The sequence below is a fragment of the Silurus aristotelis genome, assembly GCF_946808225.1.
Source record: "Silurus aristotelis genome assembly, chromosome: 23".
Classification (NCBI taxonomy): Eukaryota; Metazoa; Chordata; class Actinopteri; order Siluriformes; family Siluridae; genus Silurus; species Silurus aristotelis.
Genome location: NC_139596.1, coordinates 13,824,542 through 13,846,241, shown reverse-complemented (window position 1 = coordinate 13,846,241; position 21,700 = coordinate 13,824,542). Strand labels below are relative to the sequence as shown.

The 21,700-nt window shown below is 41.9% G+C and overlaps 1 protein-coding gene across 5 annotated transcripts in view; it reads right to left on the bottom strand.

Annotated features, from left to right (window-relative positions):
- The window catches only part of arb2a (ARB2 cotranscriptional regulator A), a 179,156-nt gene that overhangs the window by 28,064 nt on the left and 129,392 nt on the right, over positions 1–21,700 (bottom strand). For 3 of the 5 annotated variants that reach the window (XM_083527626.1, XM_083527630.1, XM_083527627.1), the window contains exon 10: positions 15,180–15,264. In XM_083527626.1, coding sequence (XP_083383752.1) covers positions 15,180–15,264 — 85 coding nt within the window. Of the gene's footprint in view, positions 1–2,885; positions 5,550–5,735; positions 5,834–15,179; positions 15,265–21,700 lie in introns of those variants that run through there. The other 2 variants (XM_083527628.1, XM_083527629.1) reach the window with 1 other exon arrangement.

The following is a 21,700-nucleotide window of genomic DNA, read 5'->3' as shown; positions in this document are numbered from 1 at the left end:
CGTACACACACACCTATTGACATTTCCAAGGACAAGGGCACTGAGGTGTTTACATAGCCTGTACACAGCATTACATCATCGCAGTTGCCCATCTTTCCAAAAATGACTCGCAGACTCGCCCGCAAAAATGATGAGCCCCCCCCAAAAAAACGCCTATTGACTCTTTCCCATAAAACCTTAATAGCATAAAAGTACAGGGACAAAACAACGGTAAGCATATTGCATGTTATTACTGCAGCCCTATAATGATGTGTAAGCCGGTGGCTGTGGGAGAATATAATTCCGATATGTCAGATCTCTGATTTGGCCACAATTTGCATGGTTATAATAGCTTATCGACTGGCTCAAGGTTAAGGGAGGCCACGGTGGCCGGCTGTAATGACTGCACACTGCAAGTTTATTTCAAGCTGTTGGGACTCACTCACCCGAGCCCTTCCGTCAATACGCAATCTTGATAGCTTCATCTCCTTTTGAACGTCTGGGCCAACGGTGGCCGCCACGATCCCTCCCCCCCCTCCCTTCACAAGCCTCATGTATCACACAAACATTTCCCATACGGATCGATAGAGGTGCCATTCATTAACCCTGGAATCTGTGCAAAGCCATATTCACATATTAGGTTGATCGATTGTAATATTTGAATGCAACCGAATGTGAAATTTTAGACTTAGTGGGGGAGGGGGAATAAAATCACAGCATCTGGAAATTGGAATCAGCAGTTTTTTAAGAAAAAAATTATAATAATTCTAGGTGGGCATTTTTGTATTTTGATCAAAATGACCATTGTGTAATTTCAATGGCAAAACTGGAACAAAAAAAAAAAATCATTCTATTCTAGTCTTGATTCTATCCATTCACATTTCTATACACAAGCTCACATACGTGAATGGTTAGCGCCATTCTGATTGACGTGTTAGAGAACGTCATCTCATCCCCGTCTGTATAACAGGGATGTTTGGATTTAGAATCCAGGATGCAAATTGATAAATATGAATGAATGAATACAACAGATAGCTGCACCACTTCAGATGACTTCAGACACAGTAAGAACTGACATCAGCTAAAAAAAAAAAAGAATTTCAGTACTCTTTGGCCACTTGTAAAATGTTCTTGATGTCCCTCTTAAATAAAATGTATAAGCTAGCCTGCTTTCCTTCAGCTGTGTGTGTTTTGCTGCCTGACTCTCATTAAACAGGTAAACAATCAGTGGTGTGAGGTGGTCAGTCACCTGTGTAGCCGAAATAAATGGTAGCCAGAGGCTGGCCAGTCCCTTTTTTTTTTTCCTTCTTCCAGTGTATTTTTGTTGTGCCTCTCAGAGCAGGAACAGCTAGCCCTGCTTTACAGCAAAGTGTGTTTTTCTGCCTGAATGTGATTACACACAGGTAAACAAACAACGGCGTGAGGCCCTCAGTCGGTCACCTGTGCAGGTCGCTTCCTGTGGCTCCTCTAATGGTTCAATGATGAAGCACGGTTCAAGCCTTGCTCTCACTCTGTAGATGCTGAGAGACAGCCATCAGCAGACCCTGACCTGACAAGAGTCAACACACACTCACACACACACACACACACACCCAATATGCAGCCCAGCCGAAGTTGTTATAGGACAGAGTAAAATAAAAAAAAGGTACTGTGTTCAAATCTTGAAGCCGCTGGAAACCTCACCACACAAACACACACACACACACACACACACACACACACACACACACACACACACACACACACACACACACACACACACATATATATGATCATATAGGAAATGATCATTCAAAAAATCATTAGTTTTTTTTTTCATGTATTCCACCAGCAATCTTGTGCAAACCAAAACTTGGTGCAAGTTCTAAAGTAAAGACAGCCGATCATATTGCAGTTGTTTTTAGATCCTCGAGCTTGTGACCTAAAAAGTCTACAAAACATCACTTCAGGGCCCAAGAGTGAAGCTTCTGAACGTGAGTGGACCATATTATACCCAAGCTACTGTATTAATAATAAATAATACTATGGCACAGACATTCCGATCAGGGTGTGTTCCAGCTCAACGCTCAGTGCTCCGAGAACGGGCGACGGATCCACAGAGACTCTGATGCTTCGTGTGTTTAAACCGCAATAAAATCATCAAACTCCAAACACGGGTTTATGGAGTATCACGTTGCACACACAGGACGTTACAAACACAAAGGGCATGCGGTCAGATAGTACATTCCCCCTCTCCCTCTCCTCCCGAACAAACCCTCGGCAAATTGGTTTCTCGCTTACAGTACAGTAAGCGACAGGTTAAGATAAGTGCTGCTCGTCCCTGACAGGAAACTGATCAATTCTGCACACAGAGCGGTTAAAAACATAATTATTATCTGACCTTTGACTATGTAACAAAATTCGCATTATCAGTGCAGGGACCTGACCTTAGACTTCTTTAAATGGGAGAGTATTGATTGTCTGTGCAGTGCAGACAAACACCTCACACAGCATGTCTGGGACAGCACACAGAGATGAGAGACAAGCTGACGGAGAGCTGGAGCCTCTGCAATTAAACACACAGACACAGACACAGACACACACAGACACACACACACACACACACACACACACACACACCACAAACCTGGGAGAAGTTCTCTGCATGAGCCAACAATGGACTGAACATGTCTGAGTGAATTAATCACAGCCCGAGTGTGTGAGTGAACGTGAATGTGTTTTGTGCCAAGGCAGTTACAGCACTCAGGTGATCTACGCGCTTTAGTGGACTTATTTATTAGCTACAGAACTAAATATTATATACCGTAGGTGCCAATTCTGCATCTGCGTTTAACAAATAGACCCAGGCTTGATTCTGAGAATTTAATTAGAGACCATATATCATTCTCTCGCTCTCTATTATTTTTTTTATTTTATTTTTTTTTATGTTACCTATGCGCACACACTACAATTCACGCCTTGGTATTGTTGCATTGTTCACTGAATGTATTACTCCATGCTTGTTGATCCCACTATTGCAAGCGTATCATATTGTCCAATTATTTCAAATCCAAATTGGAATGCGCTGATAATTTGTAATCAAAACCACATGGGCCTAATGCAGGCTTCAGATTTCAATATGAAAGAAAAACAAATATAGAGTTACATGCTGAAATTGTGAACGATATGAAAACGTGTCGATTAAGATTTTTCCTTTCGCAGCATGTGTTTTCCATAAATAATACTGTACCCATTAGTATTTTTCGCTCTCCCACGCTCTCTTTTGACAAATTAATTCAAAAACAAAGCCTTATAAAGATATTATGAGGTAGGAAGGGGGGGCAGGGAGAGAGCACCAAAGAAAAGACACAGATCAAAAAAAAAAAAAAAGAATAATATCAAAGAAAATCATGGGAATGAGGTAGGAGTGGCCGTGGGCCATGAGGTCAGTCCAAAGCTAAGGCTGTTCAGGCTGCCACAGGCACTGAGCTGGAACTAAGTGAGGCCAAGCAACCGCAGGCTTGGACGCCAGCCAGAGGCAGGCGTTCCTCAGGGGGCTTTATCGAGCCCCTTCACTTTCTGCTGCTCGCACACTAATGTTTTCATCAGCACCAAAACAGAGAGCGAAAAGAGAGAGATACCCCCCCAAAAAAACACTCCCACCCATCCTTAAACTCTACGAGCGAGAGAAGCGGTGATGCAGTTATGTTACTGCATACATTACACACATTTTAGCTGAGCCATCCTGAAAGAGACGGGGGTTAAATAGAGACACAATGGGGCCGAGAGCCACTGCTTTGGGGTGATGACTGAGAGACAAAGGAGGCCTGTCAAGCGGGCCAGACAGCTGTGATCTGGGTGTCAAACTGCCTCCTCGGGCCACCATCTGCTGACACTGCCAGATGACACAGAAAATGGGATTACAGTAACAGGGCAGAAGAGAAGCTGATGACCTAAACACTGTAATATCATTTTCGATGAAAGAGACAACCCAGGCCAGGATAAAGAGCGAGCGGATCAGAGGGGTCAGAAAAGCCCTGATGATGCTGTGCGCTAATCTACTGCGCTGCTCAGAATAACATTTACCTAGGGTTTAGGAGGGAGCGATCTAATGAGAGGTTACAAAACGTGTGCGTGGTCCATAGTACCATACAGTACCACACTAATATGGATGAATGTAATAATAAAAAATCAAAAAAGAACGTTTTACTATATTACCATAAATAATACTGGATCAACTTATTCCAAGGCAACATAATCTCTCCAAAAAGATTCAAATATAGCATGCCATGAGGATTTCATTATGTAACATGCCCTTTTAAGTCAACGTCAAATCCTTGGACTCTTACTATTACTTGTCAAAAGTTTAATACCAGTATGGTTGCTGGGGGAGCCATAAAAATAGCAAAGTGCCACAGTTCACATTAACTTATGGCAGTTTCGGGGGCAGGCATGCCCAGCGGAGTTTAAGGACTATGTTCCATCTATGTCAGAGCGCCACCGGTGTGAATGCGAGAGCCCCCCGCGGGTCAGGGTGATGTAAGTGAGCTTTTGAATTAGAGCTCCAGGGTGGAGCTTCCCCTGTCAACTCGAAGACTCGATCCGGGAACACAGTCCCGCCTTGATACCGCATTCAATCCCAATCTGTCCCAATCCAGACAGCAGGAGCCTAACTGACATGTGACTGCAAGCAGCACCTCGGGGGCGAAAGGTTAGTGTAGATCTCCACAAATCTCCACCGGCATGGCATCAGATTAAAGTTAAGGAGGGGTGAGCGCGCCCTACAACCTTAACCCGATAAGACCCTTGAAATCTTCTGCTCTGACCCCGACTTGACTTCTTCATCTGCGGCTTTAGCTACAATAATTAATGGCTGATAGGTGCCTGGTGCAATTCGTTCTGATGCTTCCTCGGCTGTTGGAATGGTGACTGGCGCCAGGCTCGGCTCCCCCGGCTGTGGGGTGAAAGAACCGGTGGAGCCATGAGCTCTAAAGCCTTTGTCTCTTCAGTTTTTAATGACCATGGGTGGTTCAGGTGATGAAGACGCACACATCAACTGGAGTTTGCGTCTAGCCTGGACGTAAAAAAAAAAGGCTGATTAAAAATTGGACGTTGGTATTTAAATTGACCTACTTTGTTTTTTTCGTTTTTTTTAACAGCACTGGAAACAGTACTTTATGATGTGCCTAGGGAGGCTTAGAGGGCACTCTAGAGGCTGGTAATCAAATATATTGTTTTTTTGGCCTTCCATTGTTCTCATATATTTTCCAAAACCTGAAGACCTCAGAGACAAACTTGCATGCTAAACAGAAGTAATTGTGATATGTGTATGTGTGTGTACAGCCAGCAACTGCCCTGCTGATTAGATAAGTCCTAAAATCACTTGACCACAAGCAAAGAAAGCTGTGTTTTCCACTCGCTCCCCGTGTGCTCCCTCAAGGGAGAGGTGATAAGGTGGACCGTTTTGGGGTCACTGCGATTAGGCGACTACACAGGCCGCATTCCTGGCTGCCTGGATGAGATGCAAATGCTTCAGCATGTCTCACACTGACAGGTGTGTCTGAGCAAAGCTTCATCTGCCTTAAGATACCCTGTAGTTAAGCACAGAAAAAGATAAGCAAGCATTTAGGAAATGCCTGTTTCTAAAAGGCTTGAATCAGGTACCACCTCGATATACTTGTCACACATAGACAAAAGGTGTGTGTGTGTGTGTGTGTGTGTGTGTGTGTGTGTGTGTGTGTGTGTGTGTGTGTGTGTGTGGCGGCAAGGGCAATTACCATCACATGTGAGGATGCTTAGGCCTCTACACAATCAAAGGGTGATGGTAGAGAGGAGGCACCTGGTATTGCAGCAGACATATTGCTGTTTATGGGTTCTACAAGAAAGTAGATGGTCCAGGATTGGGAGAAGTAGCATCATGGATCTTGTTACGCTGAAGCAAGTGGGAAGCAGTTCACAATTACGGCTTTCCAGGCTACAAACAAACCTCAGTTATTACCCTCCTCCTTGGCATTTCAGCTTTAGGAAATCAGCAGCTAATTGTAATATTTCCCTAATACGCAGCATACACGGGTTGTCACAAGCTGTTTGCTCCTCATGCTGTCGACTTGTAATAAAGTTTTTATCTGTCAGCCCAGAGTGTGTGGGATACGAGCCAAGGTCACCGCCGCGCTCTGTGACATGACGGCGAAAAGAAAAAAAGAAAGAAAGAAAGAAAAAAAAAAAAAAAAAACGCTTAACTTTGTTTACATAATTATATAAATAATATCCCCCTTTTTCAGGCAAAAAAAAAGAGAAACAAATAAATATTTAAATTTTGAGGCTGATTATAAACCCAAGGACCTTCAAGGATGTTTGCTTTCTAATCATCTTCCAGCAATTATGTACATTGCCTAATATATTCTCGAAGCATTGCTGTTTTTTTGTTTTTTGTTTGTTTTTTTTTCCTCTGCCTTGGTCTGTTTTCTCCAACAATCATTTTAAATGTGCATTTCATTAAATCATAATTGTGAAAAAAAAAAGAAACACTGAAGAAAGAGGTGGGCTGCTAGGACTGCACACACTTACACACACACACACACACACACACGCGCGCGCACGCACGCACGCGAAAACACACCGCACACACACGGTTTAAATTTAATGACTAAACACCATCAGCGAGAAGCAAAAAATTAAAAAATTAAATAAGATCACAACATAACAGGATGACACATCAGACCCTAATTAATTGATTAGTGTTTTCTAATAAAGTTTTATATTATGAGTATTACAACTGCTTTGATAGTAATTATCGTGACTCCCACAGTTCTTTCAACCTGCAGCAGGCATCTTCTCGCCCTTATCAAGAGCTGTCAAAGAAAAGTGCCCCATTAGTCTGCCAGTGTAATAAACTGGCTGCATGAAAAAAAAAACAAAAAAAACATTCACAGCGCTTCTCTTTTGTGTCTCTCTGTGTGTGAACGATAAAGAGAAGTCTTTGCAGGACGAAAGAAAAATGGAAATATAATAACAGCGAGTATCCGCGTCCTTAGACGAGGCCCTGTCAGAGCCAAGCGAGTGTATATTGACTGCCGCGGCGTTCTCCGCATGGCAGGACGTTCCTAAGTGAGCTGTTTATTAGTGTTGATGGGCAGCCAGGGACAGGCCGGTGCTGATGCTTATTCTCCTCCCACACTGTGGCTTGCATTACTTAAGAGCGCTAACCAAGCGCTTGCTAATGCTAACAGCACCTGACTGGGATGTTTTCGGAGCTGTGCGAAGAGAGGTGGGAGGTGGACATGGGATTATGTGCGAGCAGCGTTTGAATAAACAGCGACCAACAGACAGCTGACGTGATGAAAGGTGACTTGATGTGGGGCTGGATGCGGTTTGTTAGACTAGCGGTGCGAGATGACATGCCAAGTGTGGGTAGTTGATGAGAATAAAACTACAATTATTATGTTTTAGGCCACTCGATTTGAGCTACGTGTTCAATGAACGCAGCAGTACGGGCTATTTAGGGACCCTATGGCAAGCAGTCTCTTAGGGTTTTTCTGTATCTCTATTTTTTTAACAGATGCTTCACACAGGCTGGTTGAATACCGTAGCACAACGGGTAGCATTGACTCCCCACCCCCCCACACACACACAGGTCCAAAGTCCAAATTACTATATGTGTGATGTTTCACATGTTCTCGCAGTGTCTGTATGGGGTTACTGTTCACCCGGTTTCTGCCACTTCCATTAAAAAAAGACTTGTTTGGTAGGTGGACCAGCTATGCTAAATTGCTGCAAGGTGTGAAAGACTGTGTGTGTGGTGCCCTGCAACTGACTGGCATCCCATTCAGGGTGCATTCCTGCCTCATATCCAGTGTTTGCAGAATTAAGCTTTGGAACCACTGTTACCCTAAACAGGATACAGCAGATACTGAAAACAGAACTGTCTACAGACATAAATGTTTATAGTGCAATACCAAGAGTATATTTCGCCTATAAATATCTATGTTGCTTCCTTCTTGCAGTGTTTTCCTTTATGAAGTCTGGGCACTAATTCCCGCTCATGGTTCATACCTTTGGAGTTAGAGCTATAGCTCGAGTCTCACAGGGCTTGTGTGTTAATTTGGCAAAGCTGTGGAAAAAAATAGCACACAATCTGATTATCCTGCTCAGGAGTTCAGAAAAAGGCCAACAAGCCACCACACTGAAATAAGTTACAAAAAATAGCTCCTGAAGGTATATTCCAGACTGTCAAAGGACACATAGGAACATCACAAGGAAAGCCTATGACATTTCAATATTCGTAAAAATGAGGAAGCTTTCGAATACGTATAGGTTAAGGTGAATCCCACTTCCATACAGACCACAACGAAGCATGTCACTGTGTCTTAAAATGCCTGTGGCCTCAGCGTGACTGCGCAGAATATTCATGTTGCTAACAGGCTCGGACTTAACATAGGCCTTTTGGGAGCCCATTGCCCAACGACTATCCATTGACCATCATGTGAACTGCACTTAGTGCTTCAGAGATGGTTAAGTGGTTCACATAGCATTAAAGCATCACAGACTAGCAGGGTGAAAAAGAGGGCATCAATGTTGGATCCCTGTTTGGTACTGACCTCAAAAAACAGGGTACGATTTTATAAAACAGAGCAACGATTTCAACGAGCATAGCACACCCTAAGCTCCATTGAGTTCTGATTGGAAATTTGTGCATGCTTTATAAGTCGACATCTTCACCAGAATGTTTTATCAGGAGATGTTCGTCTTGTGTCTGTGGATCTGTCTGTCATTACACTGTTCCAGTAGAGTGCCATAATCTAAATTATAATTCACTTACCTTCAAGCTGCATCGTCAGACCATTACTTTGGAAAAAATCCGGACATCCAAAAAGTATAGAAATGACCTATTGTGCGCTTTATAGAACACTATTACGTATGATGAGAGGACGATGAAGAAATGAAGAAAAAAGAAAAAAAAAAAAAAAAAGAAAAAAAAAAACACTAACTATGCCTCACCTGACCTTTCACGTTGCTTAGCAACTAGTTTCCATTTAAAATTGTAATACATAAGTGAAAAAAATTGGCGAAGAGATAAGATGAGATCATAAGAAATAAGAAAATACAACATAAAGCACAGCTGATGCTACTGCTACATTAGTTTAGGTAAAATGAGCCTAGTCTGGGGACTCATTATGCACAGCAACACGGAATGGATACACACTGTCGTTATCTATGCATGGAGGCACAGACTGTGCATATTGATTTTTATTATTTCTTGTCCATAAAAAGAGAACAAATACTCCATTCATTCCTTATAGTTGACCTGTCTAACACGTTCCCTCTGAATGGAAATAACAGCGCTGATGCCAGTCTCTACTGAACCAATGCGTATTGCCAAGGGGGGTTCACAGACATTGATGTATCGAGGGGGAAGAAGGCAGTGGTCAATGTGAGTAGCCTGTGATCTAGTCTTTACCAAGGCCAGGAAACGACAAGGGACATGAACCGCACAGAGGGAGAAGAGGAGCTCCAGGGCCGTATGTAATCAAATGTGATTGAATGATCAAAGTGACCAGCCTTGAAACGACAGACCGGTGTCTTAGATACAGAGAAGTCTAAACAGTGTCTCCAGAGGAGAAAACGGGAGGAAAAGATAAAAGAAGACTTGCATGTTGACCTGGATCAGCAACAAACAGCAATAGATGTTGGGGTAAGTAGTATCCGTATTAACCACCAATGTTTTTTAATAACAAGCCACGGAGAAGGTGGCATCCTTTACTGACCGTTCTCAAGTTCACAGCGAATAGCAGAAAAGATTGTTTTCGAGTCCTGTGGTGAAAACAAAACAGAGGGAGCGACATCAAAAAGGGAGCAACGTTCGCTGAGAAAAAAACGAAACAAAATAGATAAAAAATAAAAAAAACTTAAAAGCTGAAAGAAATTCAAACCAAATCCCAGAATGGATTCACAAGTCAATGCTGATTCCCTGAATTATTAGAAAATAATTAATGATTACGTTCCATATTGATGTCAATCCTGTCAATTGTGCAACAAAACATTTTAATAAAATTTAAATACAATTAAATAAAATAAAAATAAAAAAGAGAGAGCCTGAGAGCCATCAAGGAAAAAAATTGGGAGAAACAGAAACAGGAAAGGAGTACAAAATGACAAGCAAAAGAGAAGTGACACAAAACTCCTTATAGAGCACAAAGCTCCTCTACAAGGCTTTTCTTATCCAGGGCTTCGTTACATAAAACTGAGTGCCAAGTGGGCCAGGGGCTGCCACTCATCCCGAGCAGGAGCCGGTTCAAATACATTTAGGCCTCATGTCATTTTTTTTTTTTTTGGTACAAGAAGAATAGAAAATGAAGGATGTGTCTTTTGATCCTCAGGATGGGGGGGGGGGGGGGGGGGAGTCAGAAGGAAATTACAGGGTGCACAAAAACTCCATCAAACTTTTCATTCAAAGCCACACATGGGACTCGTATAAAGGGCGTGAAATTGGGGAATAAAAATAACACAAGGAAGTTGCACTGTGATACAATGTCAATATGTATATTTATGACAACTAGGGCTTCCCCTGCGAGTGTGCTCGTAAAACAGACAGAGAAGAAAGGTAACATCACGGCGGGGAGTCTGAGGAACTTTCAGCTTCTCCGTAGCGAACCGTGCTGCACCAGAAAAAACGAACGTGAAGCATATGGAATGCAATGAGTGACAGATTGACTTCCCCCTTCTGTTTACTGATCTGTCGTATAACGTCGCACACCTAATAACATTCATTATTTTTAATTGAGAAGAGCGAACGTAATATATAACACCTCGTGAAACTGTGCGTTTCAGCTGCGGGCCTTCGCCACATTCGACTATACTGATAAAACATTTGTAATATCAATATATCACGGAGTGTTACGTTCCTGATATTTTATCAAGACATAAAATTAAAATAGTACACCTACTGCACGCAACCAGCTGCTGACAAAAACAACTCAATAGGGCTATTCTAATCCCAGTAGGCTGATACACATTACGTAGCCACTAAATCCTATTATTAAATCAGGATGTAATTAATGACTGAAGACAAAAAAAAAAGAATAAATCAAGGAATTGTAAAAAACAGTGAAATAATTCAGCGATGAAGCAATACTAACAGTAGTGCTCTATTGGCCGTTCCTAATTATCTCTGTTTATTCTTCACTGGCACAAGATCCAGCTGTTCTCCATTTACCGCCGAAACGCTATGACAAATTTAATTTCTATTTACGCCAGTACTCGGACTTGCACTTAGCGTTGTGCCGTGGTCTTAGTATTGGCTTATTACCTGATTAAATGGTCCCAAATCAAAACATGATTCCACTGTCACTTCTTAATCAGGTTGGTTAATTCTGTACTTTGAAAATCCCAGCCAATGATCTGAGCTAGCTTGGCAGTATCTACCTAGACTGTATCCTTTTTCAGAAGGCATACTCCTCAAACTCATACTCAACTCTAGGGTTGCATGTGCAATCGAGTTTCACATATTGTCTCTGTGTCCATGTGAAGTTCCTCTGGGATTTCCGGTTTATTCCAACTGCCCAAAACCATGCCGGTAAGTTGACTGGTCAGTGTAAATGTGGTGTGTGTGTGTGTGAGAGAGACTGGCATTCCCATTCAGGGTGTTTTCCTTGGACGCAGTGTTCCCGGAATAAACTCCAGATCCGCTGCTACCAGGAGCAGGAAAAAGTGTTTGAAGATCCTTGATTTCTTTTCAACGTTTGAAGATTTAAACCGGATCCAACCTACGTTTCAAACCCCCAATACATACATGATAAAATACTATTTTATAAGGTAATAATATACTATGAATGGTTTAAATAAATTCACAAACTCCCTTAATAAATTGCGGGTATAATAACTGATGATCAAAGTGCCGAAATAAAATAAATAAAAATAGATAAATAAATAAACCACCAAGTGTTTGCATAGCTTGTATCTACAATCAATTTGATTGCTCGACCTCATTTATTTGTTGCCTGAACAGATGAAGGGATAAAAATCTTAGATTCAGAGTACAAAATGCTTTCAAGTATACACTCCACGATACTTGTTCACACAAAACATTCAAATGAAGTGCACGTACACCTGTGCTTCATCAGCCTTACGATGCCTGATCCTATGCGCAACCCTGGTTGACAGCAAACGCATCGTTCCAGTTCGGTCACAAGACACGTCTTCGCGAGTTCATCATGGAAACGAATGGTGATAACCTTCCCGCAGTGTCCTGCTGAACTTTCCCTTCGTAACATGGGTGGCACATCCAGTTGGAAAAGAGTGATATTTCCTTTGATCTTACGGATAAGCTCATGAATGCGAGAGGCGAAAACAGGCTGGAAAAATAGAAGAGGTGACAAAAGTTGAGTGGGTCTGCGTTTCCTCAGGAAACGTGACCAAGGGCGCCAACAAGCACCAGGTGCACCTGAATGCAGGGTGTGGAGGGATGAGTGAAGGTATGTCAGTTACTCGTTCTCGGGCGACTTTAATAGAGTCAGTACGACTGGGTTAAAAAAAAAAATGGTAATGGAACTCTATTGAGTCAGCACTGCATGGACCAATGACTTTCCATTGTGCAAAAAAACATGGCCCAGTGGAGCTCTATGCCGTCACTGACATGGACCAGTGAAGTTACACAAGTGGTCCCAAGGCCATTGTAATGCGACTGTTTTCATCAAACACGTCTTTATTAGGCACGTTTGCGTTGCGACGAGTCGAGTCGCTTTCAGCCAGCAAATACTACATTCACCGTTCCATACTTTTTCTAGACGAATGACAATAAAATTACACTTTTAAACTAGACTTGTTCATTAACCAATAATAAAGCAGGTCACAAAAAAAAAAAAAAAAAAGGTCTGGATAAATCAGCTGACAAAAATCTTGCTCTAGATCAAAAGAGGCTCTTGTTAAAGTTCACTACTCTGCACTGTTCTTCTTTATTGTAAATGCAATTAGGGTTAATTACTTGTCTTTGTTCAGAACCTTGTAGTGCGCAGGACAGATAATTACAGTTCAGGTACACGTTAACTTACTTTTGTTAACAATTAATCACTGTTTACATTCAGGGCACTTTTCCCTTTGTAATTAATAATCAGGTCCGGCAATGAGTAATATGTGTGGTGGTGGCAGATGCGTGGGGATTTTTTTTTATGTGTGAAAAAACATGAAAATACGTGAGCTTTTGACCAGCAGAAGTGTTATGGTGGAGAGAAAAATGAAGACAGGTCTGTGATTCAATCCATTTTTCCCCAATTACCAGTTATCACACATACAGAAACCAAAACAGCCCTTAAACTGGCACTTATATATCATCCAGTGGCCAGATCTGCTTCCTGTCTGTTTTGTGCTGGTTCGTGCAAGCTGCTTCCTGTCTGAGCTTGTACTGTGGGTCAGGATCTCCAGCATTGCCGGGCTATGGTGCCTTTCAGCACATATTTCAGCCGGCTTCAACTGATAAAATTCGGCCTCACTTTCTGCCAAGACACACTGACCTTCTCCTGTAGAATCCTTTTGAATGATGGGGCACTTGGAAGAGGAAAGGGATTAAAAAAATGAAGGAGGAGAAATGGTCTACAATTTATCATATTGGAAACATAGTTGTCAGAATAGGACACACAGATGGATGCATCCAGACATGCAGACACACCATACCCACATCATAAAAACATGGTATGATGGTAGGAGATTCACAGATGATTAAGTGCAATAGACATGCTTTTCTCCACCTTGCTGTATTCCCTTCCATCCAAACATAAAATACCACCATCGGGCAGCACCACACACAGAGTAATGAGCGTGTCTGAGTGTGTGTGAACCATCACAACACGGCCCACATATACTGCAACTCTGCCGGGCCACAGTCTGTCTAGCCTGGATTTCAAACAATCGCAGATATTAAGCAACAAACTGATTGCATTTTGTCATAGAAACAAAGATAAGGCTACAGAACTCATGAAGTAAAGAATCAGTCCTAATTCTTGAACTGAACCCTGAACCCTGAACTTTGAATGGCCCAGCTTTCATACATGACCTCTGTATCTGTCAAGTTTAGCAACATTTCTTGAGTTATTAAGTCAGCAGAGTTATTAATGTCGCTGTTAGAGGTAAACTAATACTAAAGCTTCAAAATGATACATAGGCTCTCAGAACAACATCGTTTATCTTTAGGTAAAGCAACCCTGGATGAAGTATCGGCTGAATTATACGAACCGTTGTTTCCCATATAAACTGGTGTTGTCAAGGTTGATACATAAAGCAAACCGAAAAAAAAAGAAGCTTTTTCACGGCGCACAGTTAAGGGTTTCTGCAGGTTTAAGACTTTTTAAGACGATTAAGAATTAAATTTAATAACATAACATGACATCAAAAACACACACAAATTCGTTGTTAGCAACTGACCTTAACCAAGCCCTGAATTAAATTGTTTTCAAGCCAAGTATAGCTAAACTTGTATTTCCCCCTAGCTAGTAAATAAAATCCAATTTACGTCTGTGGTACAGTCCAAAAGAGATTCGTGCCTGCGGTACAATCCAAGAGAGATTTTGGTCTCGTAATACAGTAAATTATATTTGGACTAGAAAACTCCAGAAAACTCCACCACCACGAAAACAAAACAAAAAACATTCTAAAGTGCTGCAGAGCAATTCATTGAGAATTGATAAACAAATTTTAGGACTTTTTAAGACCCCGCAGAAACCTTTTTTTTTTTTCTGCTCTGAAATGGTAATATACAGGTATGGTGACTTCACTGGAAATCAAGAAACCAAAAATGGCATACTTTAGTGATGACACAGGAAGATTACCCCTTAATCAACTCACAGCATGAGAGGCTCTTCATTTTACCATGATGATATCAGCATTTCTAAGCTTAAAATCTGAAACTGAGTCGAACTCGTCTGTTATGTATAACAGAACATGCATGAGGCATGAAGGCAATCAACAGAGAGCCTTAATCTCACTGGGCAGAGATAAGGGCTAGATCAGGCAAGAAATATCCTGAACTTTACTGGCTGCAGATTATTATGAACATGTTGATAATAAATAAATAAATAAAAAAGTATCATACGCACTTATTAATGACGTTACTAAAATGCTGTACCTCTAAAAAAAAATTGACGGAAATAAATCAATGAAAAGAGATAAACAGTGCTTTGCTTGCTGTGTTTCACTGAACATCTGGGAAGTGAGCGAAGCTTGGAGATTCATACCTGCTGAGCGGCGACGACAGTCAGGGAGCAATGAGTCCACTGGGGTATCCAACGGCTCAGAACTCGACACCCAGTTACAGCATCGCTGAGAGAGAGACAGGGAGAGAGAGACAGGAACAAGCAATTAGGCGGCTTAGCGACACGGCTCAGAGACAGTTAGGAGTGTTTGTTGCTGGGGAGCGGCCGCGCCTCTGCTGCTGATACAGGGGGTGACTGATCACACCGCTGACCTCGTCGACCCCCTCGGCCATCAGTCCTGTTACTGAGACAGAGCTGCTCTCATCTTCTGTGTTTTCTCACTTCATTAAGGGCCTTTTGTCCACAGTCACAGCAAGTTTAATTAGACATGCATCTCAGAAATTCGCATCGGAGACAAAGGAAACAAAATTAGCTCACATTCTAGCTTTGGTTGAGATGCATTTCTCTTGATTCATGTTAGACACACGCACACTATGAATCTTGTACAGAACCGTATAGAACGATTTTTTTTTTCTTTCCAGATGGGGTGTGATGGTGAAATAGAGGCTCCTATGGAATGCAATGGAAAAGTAAGGTCCTAGAGATAAGATAGAAAAAAGAAGACAGTTCAATTGAAGAGAGAAATGTAAACGAGATTAGCATGTTGCAGCTGGCGGCCTTGTGAAGCGCTGCTTATCTGAGCATGTTTACTTTTGCAGACACTGCTCTGTCAGCCATTACAGCTCCCCCTCCCCAACCGAGCTGTGACCCAGCCTCGCCCTGGCTCCGATTCGCATACGTATACTATCTAATCCGCCAACCCCCCCCCAGACCTTACTCCCAAAACTACCCTCCCATGACAAAACCGGAGAAGAGCAATCCCATCGCGCTGGACACCTCAAATACAAAAATCCTTTCTCGCACTCATAAATGTGACCCTCCGAACAGACGACAGGTCTCCAGGCCACGTCACAGCTCAGCCTGTCATCTGGTTAACCCCTTGAGCCTGGTATGTCCCTAGAGGTAACTGTACCCCCACCAACCCACCTTGGATAAGTATCCTAGACTGTATGTGTGTGTGTGTGTGCATGTGTGTACATGCAAAGCCATACACTGGGAAAAATCTTTTGTTCCTTTTCTCTATTTAAGGTAGTTGCCAAAGAAGCTGGTGTTACTACATAATAAAAATCCATATTGTGCTGTTAATACTGAGAAGGAACTCCTTGATGCAATTCTGTCTGATATTAACTTTGGAAAGACATGGTGCATGACAAAGGTTCAAACATTAGCTATTAAACCAATACTCCCTGACAAAGAAGGACACATGAAATCAAACTGAACACCAGCAAATCCAGGTTTCCAACTGATTTTGCAAACATGTTTTATGTGCTTTATAACTCCAGAAGAGCAAGAAAGACCCTGGGTGACCTCTACACTGCTGTGCCCCCTCCTATTCTTCTCTTGCTTATTCTTCTTCTCTAATCCTGTCAATCGTCTCCATGCTGAGTTTGGTTTGTTTTTTTTTTTTGGGGTGGGGGGGTGGGGTGGGGGGGGGATGGTGTCACCTGCCACTGGAATAAACAATCATGCACTGTGTATTTTTAGAATTCCTGCTGCCATAGTTGTGCAGCATGGAGCCCAGCCACCAAACGGACTGCTCCTTGACTGCTACATCAAGTGTCTCATTGTAAATCCTTAATTCATGCCGTCTGGAGGAAGATGTCAGCTGGGCTGGATGCAAGACGAGGAATTTCAAAGCCTTTGGTCCCAGTCAGAGAAAGTGGTAGAGGGAGGGTGCTAGAGTTGAAAAAGGAGCTTCAATAGATTTGTCAAAAGCAAGCTGGGACCAGCTTCAGGACACGGAGACAGAGCCAAGGCCACCGGGTAAAACTGCAGATGGGGAAATCAGAAAAGGATGACAAATGTTTACCAAAAGTGGCTGCATCAGCGTTCTGAATGAGGAGATCACTAGAGACAGGATGTGACACTTTCAGCTATGGAATCCCATTGCAAACACTGCATGGAAGGTTTTGAATTTTGGTTAAAGCGTATTTACAGTATTTCACTCTGTTAAAGCCTAAATTTCTGAGAAAAAAAAACAAAGCCTTGGCTTTTCCATAGCAGTTTTAATTGCTCCCACAGAGGGACAAACCGAAGACCCTTTTTTGTTCCTAAATTTAACTTATGTTTACAGCAATGCAACATAAATGTGTGTTTAACTTTAAAATCTTTATAGCATACGCTCTCAGCACCTTGCGACTAAACAAACACCATAACGCCGGAAAACGCCTTATCATCTCATCACGATTCTTCTCAGACTAAAGGCGGCATAGATGAAAAATGAGGAATAGCCCCAAATGAGCGATAATGGTCCTCGCCTAGGTCCATCAGCATTAATCAGGACCAGATGGCGGTGGCGTTGTGGCTCCTCTGGGCTGTGAGACATGAGACAGGGTGCGGGAGCTTGGTGGGACACTAAGCACTTCCCTAATAGCCTGCTTAGAGAAGGTAAACTGCACACAGGTGCTGGCTCATGCGGAGAGAGCTCTCCTCGATCAACATTCTGCCATTAAGTTTTCTGAGACACGCCTCTAAACCACAACGATATGCAACAAGCAGAACTATGGTACAATTAGGTAGCATCTTGTTATCTAACCATCAATTCACATAAATACACTGAAAGGGTTCTTTGGACAGCTCAAGGTTCTTTGCTTCCTTGAGACGTTTTGCTTGGTAAAGGTTTTGCTTTTACAAAATCTTCTGTCAAAGATCATAAACACTTTTTACATTGTGATATGAGAAATATCAATGCCCACTGACCTCTTCTTTTACCTCTTGTCTATCTACTTCAGAATGTAACTTGCTTGCGCAAACCTGTCGATACTCATCGCTGTGTTCGATCACAGCACATTCACCTATAGCAAGGAAGACGAAGCCTCCCACCGAAGATCTGATTTTTGTAAGAATTCGACGAGATCAAAGATACCTGAGTGCAGAGGTACAGTATGGTTTCACGTGTGAACGTGTCACATCTGACCTCAACTATTATTATTTACTTTAATGTAGGGCATCAGTGATTCATTTGCTCATTGACTCACCCATTCACTTATCCATACATCCTGTACTGTAAATAGCATGAGGTTATCCTTAAGTCCCTGCATTGCGTGTGACTCCACATGCCGATATTCTTCCCCCTACTCTATTTTAGTATACAGGGACGTTCCTACAGTATAGCCTCCTCAGATGCACATCTCTGTTACCCTGGGGATTCCGACGCTACGAGGAGCTTGGATTATTTCTGACTCTCCAGTACTCGCTAAAAGCACTCCCTCTTCCTGTACCATTATGTCCATATCACCTGTCCTACTGTGTACTGATCTCTAAATTCCTCCATCTTTCTGATCTCATACTTAATGTCCTCCCACAAGAAGTGGATGCTGCTGGAAAGTTTAATAAGGAGGACGAGGGCAGCAAAGCCAGCCACGGTGTCCTGCCAGGGGTGCAGTCTAACCTTCACACTCTCAATCTGACAAGATGCAGCTACAGGGAGGATGATCCGGAGTCTGGGAAGAACTCAAAGTTATGTAAACGACTAGGAAAAGGGGAAAAAGGGCAGGGCATTGATTAAAACCGCATCTGATGTAGTGTTAAGAAAGAAACAGTACAGGCAACGATACAACAACTGTATCAGAGTTTGCTGCCGAATTAATCTGTTTAACAAACAAAAAAAGACAGAAATTCCTCAAACATGTCTCTTATTTTTCCTTGTTCGGTTTGATCTTCGATGTCTGTAAAGTAGTTAAATAATTTGGTACGCTTAGGCTGTGTAGACGATCAGACTCACGCACATGTAAAATGGAATGCGCAGTGTTCGTGAGGAAAAACTGTAGAAGGTAAAGGATTAAAAATAATAATAAATAAATAAATTCACTTTATATTCCACTTACGCCATACCACCACCGTTTCGCCAATAAATAAGAAATAGCGAGCTGAACAAAGGCAGAAGGTCATCACAACCTTGAAACAACACTATGGCCAGAGAGAGCAAGAAGAAAATTCAAACTTAAATGAGAAAAACAATAAAATAACACCCAGAGATACAGAACAGCGATAAAAAAACCCCAAAAAGACATACAAGCACTTATCTTTAAAAAACATTTTCAAGGCTGTAATAAAACCGTTTCACAATTTAATGACATGTATTTTGCATACCCCAGGTGGTCCAGACTATGTGTATGTTATGAATGGCTACAAGTAGTCACGTACTCACAAACGACAGCGATGATTATTCATGATAACAGGATACAATGTGTGTTTAATGTTCACTGAGTCATTTATTAATGTTCATTAATTGTCCAAGATGATGTACCTTTTCCCAGGAATAAAGCCATAATTTTCATTTTCTAATATTTTGGAAATTAGTGAAGTTGCATTTTCATGGAAACTGCAAGTTATTTGATTGGAATGGTGTTGAGAGCAAGGTCTATGCTGACTGGACTGACTGTAGGTGGTCAGTCTCGGAGCTTGAGATTGGACAAGCGCCGTTTCCTAACTGCACGCCAAAATGACACGACCAAGCAAGCTATTAAAAAATCTACTAAAAACACATTTAAATAACTTGAATAAATCCTTGTGCCTTGCTTTAATCTAATTTTCTATTTCATATAATATATATATATATATACAGTGAGGAAAATAAGTATTTGAACAACCTGCTATTTTGCAAGTTCTCCCACTTAGAAATCATGGAGGGGTCTGAAATTGTCCTCGTAGGTGCATGTCCACTGTGAGAGACATAATCTAAAAAAAAAAAATCCAGAAATCACAATGTGTGATTTTTTAACTATTTATATGTATGATACAGCTGCAAATAAGTATTTGAACACCTGAGAAAGTCAATGTTCATATTTGGTACAGTAGCCTTTGTTTACAATTACAGAGGTCAAACGTTTCCTGTAGTTTTTCACCAGGTTTGCACACAATGCAGGAGGGATTTTGGCCCACTCCTCCACACAGATCTTCTCTAGATCAGTCAGGTTTCTGGCCTGTCACTGAGAAATACGGAGTTTGAGCTTCCTCCAAAGATTCTCTATTGGGTTTAGGTCTGGAGACTGGCTAGGCCACACCAGAACCTTGATATGCTTCTTACAGAACCACTCCTTGGTTATCCTGGCTGTGTGCTTCAGGTCATTGTCATGTTGGAAGACCCAGCCTCGACCCATCTTCAATGCTCTAACTGAGGGAAGGAGGTCGTTCCCCAAAATCTCGCAATACATGGCCCCAGTCATCCTCTCCTTAATACAGTGCAGTCGCCCTGTCCCATGGGCAGAAAAACACCCCCAAAGCATGATGCTACCACCCCCATGCTTCACAGTAGGGATGGTGTTCTTGGGATGGTACTCATCATTCTTCTTCCTCCAAACACGTTTAGTGGAATTATAAACCATAAGTTCTATTTTGGTCTCATCTGACCACATGACTTTCTCCCATGACTCCTCTGGATCATCCAAATGGTCATTGGCAAACTTAAGACGTGCCTGGACATGTGCTGGTTTAAGCAGGGGAACCTTCCGTGCCATGCATGATTTCAAACCATGACGTCTTAGTGTATTACCAACAGTAACCTTGGAAACGGTGGTCCCAGCTCTTTTCAGGTCATTGACCAGCTCCTTCCGTGTAGTTCTGGGCTGATTTCTCACCTTCCTTAGGATCATTGAGACCCCATGAGGTGAGATCTTGCATGGAGCCCCAGTCCGAGGGAGATTGACAGTCATGTTTAGCTTCTTCCATTTTCTAATGATTGCTCCAACAGTGGACCTTTTTTCACCAAGCTGATTGGCAATTTCCCTGTAGCCCTTTCCAGCCTTGTGGAGGTGTACAATTTTGTCTCCAGTGTCTTTGGACAGCTCTATGGTCTTGGCCATGTTAGTAGTTGGATTCTTACTGATTGTATGGGGTGGACAGGTGTCTTTATGCAGCTAACGACCTCAAACAGGTGCATCTAATTTAGGATAATAAATGTAGTGGAGGTGGACATTTTAAAGGCAGACTAACAGGTCTTTGAGGGTCAGAATTCTAGCTGATAGACAGGTGTTCAAATACTTATTTGCAGCTGTATCATACAAATAAATAGTTTAAAAATCATACATTGTGATTTCTGGATTATTTTTTTTAGATTATGTCTCTCACAGTGGACATGCACCTACGATGACAATTTCAGACCCCTTGATGATTTTTAAGTGTGAGAACTTGCAAAATAGCAGGGTGTTCAAATACTTATTTTCCTCACTGTATATATATACAGTACAGACCAAAAGTTTGGACACACCTTCTCATTCAAAGAGTTTTCTTTATTTTTGAAAATAGTCATGAAAATAAGAGTGACTATAAAAATAAGAGAGCTTCAAGAGGTGACTACCTCTTGAAGCTCATCAAGAGAATGCCAAGAGTGTGCAAAGCAGTAATCAAAGCAAAAGGTGGCTAATTTGAAGAACCTAGAATATGACATTTTTCAGTTGTTTCACACTTTTTTGTTATGTATATAATTCCATATATAATTCCAC